Source organism: Atractosteus spatula, chromosome 5, assembly GCF_055471065.1.
Source record: "Atractosteus spatula isolate fAtrSpa1 chromosome 5, fAtrSpa1.hap1, whole genome shotgun sequence".
Taxonomy (NCBI): domain Eukaryota; kingdom Metazoa; phylum Chordata; class Actinopteri; order Semionotiformes; family Lepisosteidae; genus Atractosteus; species Atractosteus spatula.
In genome coordinates this window covers 23486378-23491377 of record NC_142710.1, presented here as the reverse complement: position 1 = coordinate 23491377, position 5000 = coordinate 23486378, and the positions used below count along the sequence as shown (strand labels likewise).

Sequence of the window (5000 nt, the reverse complement as noted above, 5' to 3'; positions counted from 1 at the left end):
CCGATAGGCCTTCAGTGACTGATGATGACAGAAAAATATTAATAGGATGGAAGATAAAAATAAAGAGTAATAAACACTTTGAGTGTAAACGTAAGATTGTGAGAAAAAAAGCATTGCAAATTAAAAGACATGTAAAATGTGCCTACCATTCTCCAGATAAGAAGGAGCCGTACCTTCTGAAGGGTCAAGGCGGCGAGCCCTTCTCCCGTGCTTGGAATTGTTGTGTACGAACATGTTGTCTGAGACAGCCAGGACATGGCCGTCCACATTGACTGTTGTTGATACAACAACCTGCAACAAGAGTGAACACAGGAGCTTGTCATTAGGCAATCTGCAGGTAACATGAGACATGGAGAAGTTCTAGCTAAAATACGCTGGATAGAAGCATTCTGGGACACTTTATGACCAAGAAACAATGAAAGAAGGGCAGGATCCTTCTTTAAAAAACCCCAACTCAAATTGAATTTAAAAAGCACAATTAAAAATATCAACACTACTTTAATTTTCACATCCAGAGAGTACATCAGATTTTCTTAAAATAAATTAACTTTATAATGCACATTCTTAGTTACTGTTATTCTATGCTGTAGCTGTGATATAAAAATTACAAATTTTGGATATTGAACATTTCCATATGCTTTCAGTTTGTGTTTTTCCTTTATCGTTGACCTTTTTTCAGGAGGCACTTTGTAGTGAGAAGAAGACATATTACACCATAAAGGTGAGCACTGTTTTGCTCATTAAATATTTATCCCCCCCTCCAAAAAAAAAAACAGTAATCGTTTGTGTGTGTGCATCTTTTGAGGTATAGCACATAGACATTCCTATTATCCTCACTATTGCCAAATTGTACAGCAGTCCACCATTCCAAGTAGTATCTAATCAACAGATTAATCTGCAGAAGCAGCAGCTTTCAATCTGTGGGTGGTGACCACCAAGGGGCTTATGAAAAATTTCCTGGCGACTACAGCAGAGTTCCACTTATTTCATTAATTATTTATTTTACTTTCCCTTTATGTCCAGTTTTGGATCCAGTGATTCTGCTTGGCATCGTTGTTATTAGTTTTTTTTTTAATGTCATAATATTTATGGTGTAGAAATACAAACCATCATGCTGTGTTTTTAAATGTAGACAATGATACACATCAGTCTTGAATAAAAAATATTTTTAAAAAGCATTCCTTTTGAAAGCCAGATTATGAAAATAAGATGCCTGTTGTTTTGTATTTATTTGATGTTTTTGTTTCCACATTTAAAGGTTGTATTTTGGTTGATAATTCAGAAGTTAAGGTCCCTTTAGGTTTTTATTCAAATTGTAAATGACACAAAATAAAAAAAAACTGTCAATTTTTTCACTCCTGAAAAGCAAAACAAAATAGCATGCTTCTAACTTTAGCCTCCCCAAACATGTTGGCTTTCATCTTGTATCGTTAATGGCTTAGGCCAGTCTACTGGGAACAAAACAGTGCACTACTTTTCACATGCATTTTTAGAGCTGTGCGGTGTGAAAAAAGACTGAGTCATTTTATTATGTGTATGTGATGTAGGTTTCTCTGCATTACACAAACTGAACTTATTAACTCCAAACATGTGAAGCACTTTTCTTTTGTATTTTAAACAAGATCTCTCAGCTCTCAGCTACATCCTTCCCTAATTGTATTGCACTCATGTTTTTTAATTATCAGACTGGTAATGTAAATTGATTATTGCACTTACTCACTTAAACCATGAAAAACATACCAATAGTGTGTTTACATGACTGTTCTGTATTATCATTATTTCTTACCATTTTATTGTTTGGTACCTGCATTGCTCTTTATTTTTCGCACTAACATTATTGTCCTTTTATTAAGTTAATTTATTCTGACCTTATTGTACCTGCACAACTCTTCCTACTCATACTTAATGTACTGTAAATATTCTGAAGACACCCTAGATTTGGGCATTTGCCTTAAGTTAATAATAATAAATGATTAACAAGTGACTAGGTAATCACAAAAATCACATCATAAGGAGACATAAAACAGGTATTAATGAACATTTCTCATTGGATGTTCATTTCACAGCTTTTTGGAGTCGCTACTATAAATATGCTTTATAGGAGGTTATGCTCTCCTTCAAAAAGCTATTTTTACATAATTGTGTCTTTTTCAAAACTGACTGCTCTAATTACAATTTAATCTGCCTATTATGTTAACAAATGAATGCAATTCACCCGAATATTCTTCCAGCCATTAACAGTCTCTTGAACACCTCCTCCATCTTCCCACTTTAATACTTGCTGTTTTCATTGATCTATTGATATATTGATTAGCTAGTTTATCTAATTAGACCTGGCCTCACTTGAGAACAGCATCGGATAAATTGCTGTAAGGATTTTCAAAATGACCACAAACTGTTTAATACATTAGTAGGCCTCCCTCTTTCTATTTAGTAAATGATCCCCCTGGTCAATTTTACAATTGCATTTAATGTCTGATAATGAACTTTTTTGCATGTGAATAGAGGGAGTTGAATATGAATAGTGAAAGTGTTTTCAATCAGGAGAAAGTAAGCCCCTCTCAAGTTCATTTTGATGGTGATTGACCCTGGTATGTCAATGGAATTTCCTTCTTTTTTGAGTGAAAGAGTTCCATTCTTGTATCCAGGTTCAGAGCCCGGCCATAGAAGGGATGATGGATAGGGCCTTCTCTGGCTTCCAGCTGCTTTGTGGTAGTAAGTGGAAAGGAAAGCATGCAAAATACACGACCTTGCCAACAAAACACCTAGGATAGAGCATCTGTGAAATTTATTCTGGAAATGGCATTCCATCACATGGTGCTGAGAGCATATGGATGCTGAAAAAATAGTTGCTGCTTTAACATTTATATTCTGTATATTAATGCATATATGTAATATAATGTTTATTCTGTCTATGCTGTGTATGTCCTGCACTTAAGTAGTTGTTGAGAATTAGTAAACCACAGAGCAATGGTACTGAAATTCTTCTGAAGTGAAAACAACATTTACTTTTTCATTTCACAAGTACAAATAATGTATTTAAAATACACAAAATGTAATCTCTGGTTTAGAAAAGGTTTATAACAAGTTTGACAAGAAAACAATGCATTGTTCATAGTAAACCCAACTCATAACAAAACATATATTTTTCTGACTTGGACAGAAAAAAACAGGAAAATTCTTTTGCTTTTAAGTTAAGGGGATATTTGAAGACCAAATGCTCTAACAAATATCAATAATTTGAATAAACATTCACCTTTTATTTGTATATCTTCAATCTAAATTTATTTGAATATTTTAATATTAAAATTAAAATGCACATAGTTTCTAGCCAATCAGAAATACTACTTCAAGTAAATATGAGAAATGGCAGAAAAATGTGTTTTAAATATAAAACCACATGGAAAGAGTTATAATAGAGGCCAGTGCCCTTTAAGTAAGCTTTCAGTAGTTAAGAATAGATCCTAGTTTACGTTGTTAGGCCACTCATTCACTGAGTGCTGCTCAGGATAAAAAAGGAATGTTGTACAGCTTGAATGGCAGTAGCTGCTCCCTCCTTCTGTGCACCTCTTGAAAGGTGCTGAGGTAGTGTAAATGGTTGAAAATATTGTTCAGGGCCTGACACACTGTTAAGTCCAGTTAAACCTTCTGGGAGGCAGGGAGATTAGTTGAAGAGACCTGAAGAAGTCCTTCTAGTGACTAGTGGCTCCATTGTCGACCACAAGATCACTGGTGACTGATGCTTCTTTTAGTCATCAGTGAGACAAAGAGGACATTTCCACTCATTCCAGGTTTGACCTTCTGCTCTCCTCACATGGATCAATATCACCAATGCCACTTGCAGCTGAGATGCATGAAAAATGAAAGCTATGCTGCATTGTTTTGAAGGAGTTCTTTTTTTATCCTCATCAGTCTGTTGGAGGACGCTGGAATTGGTTTGGTCAAACACCATTGCTAGCAGCATGCTTTCAAAACAACATTCACATCTTTCTTGTTGGGTGTGCAGCAAACCAAAGACACATGTTTCTTACAGAGCCAGCTAATCCTTTAGTTTATATTTCTACAGTGAGAGAAGTAGGATGGACATTTCTTAAAGACTCTGGGGAATCCTGTTACTTTATTAAGAAAAATAGCAATCAGAATTTTTCATCCAAATAGTCACACTATTACTATTAAAGCCTTAGTCAACTTCATGAAAGAGAAAGTACTGTAGGTTGTAAAATTTGGATTTGTTTTTGACTGCTTTTCCTGTGTTCAAGCCGACACTTGAGACAGTTATTCCGGACATACATGTACCACCCAGTTCGACACAGAGGTTTGAATATGGAAAACATCAAAACAGCTGCAGTGTTGTTTCCCAAGAGGGGGCCCCAGTGGTCCAAGGACTGCCCATCCCACACTGCACTCTGCCTGTTTAAATACATCTGCAAAAAAATAAGGTTCAGCTGCACCTAGAGAGCAAGAGAGAGCCAGCATTGTCCTGCTTTTTTCCCCCTGAATAAGCAAAGGTTTTGTTAGAGTGTACTGCTATAGAGGGGGGAAAGCAGCGAGTGGGAATACATTAACTGAGTTGAGAATGTTGTTTTGTGTGACTTGAAGTTACCTGGAATCTACGCATATCGCGTGGGTTTCCTGCATTCTTCAAGCAGTTCTGATTGCACTTGAGGAAGAATTTTAAAAAGAATCTGCAAAAAACACACACAAAACAGACAATAGTTAACCTAATGCCCAAATTTCTTATATAGAAATACATCAACAAAATTAGTATTTTAACTAAACCAGTGCTGAATAAAAACAATATCTCTTATCCCGAAGATATTTTCTACAAAGCCAATTAATAAAAAGTTTTAACACACTAAGAATTATTATTTATAAAGAAACATAGTTATTTCATGCTGTTTATGTATTTTACATGTTTATTTGTAATCTAGATGTCCATTTTTCTACAGTTAATCAGTTCTAGAGGAATTCAGGATTGTGCTAAACTCAAGATGATTATA

At 35.2% G+C, this 5000-nt stretch overlaps 1 protein-coding gene across 12 annotated transcripts in view; it reads right to left on the bottom strand.

Annotated features, from left to right (window-relative positions):
- ebf3a (EBF transcription factor 3a) overlaps positions 1-5000 on the bottom strand; it is an 89841-nt gene that overhangs the window by 30998 nt on the left and 53843 nt on the right. For 6 of the 12 annotated variants that reach the window (XM_088915729.1, XM_088915737.1, XM_088915731.1 and 3 more), the window contains exons 7-8: positions 4604-4685; positions 147-291 (exon numbers count right to left, since the gene is read on the bottom strand). In XM_088915729.1, coding sequence (XP_088771855.1) covers positions 147-291; positions 4604-4685 — 227 coding nt within the window. The remainder of the gene's footprint in view (positions 1-146; positions 292-4603; positions 4686-5000) is intronic. The other 6 variants (XM_088915733.1, XM_088915735.1, XM_088915740.1 and 3 more) reach the window with 1 other exon arrangement.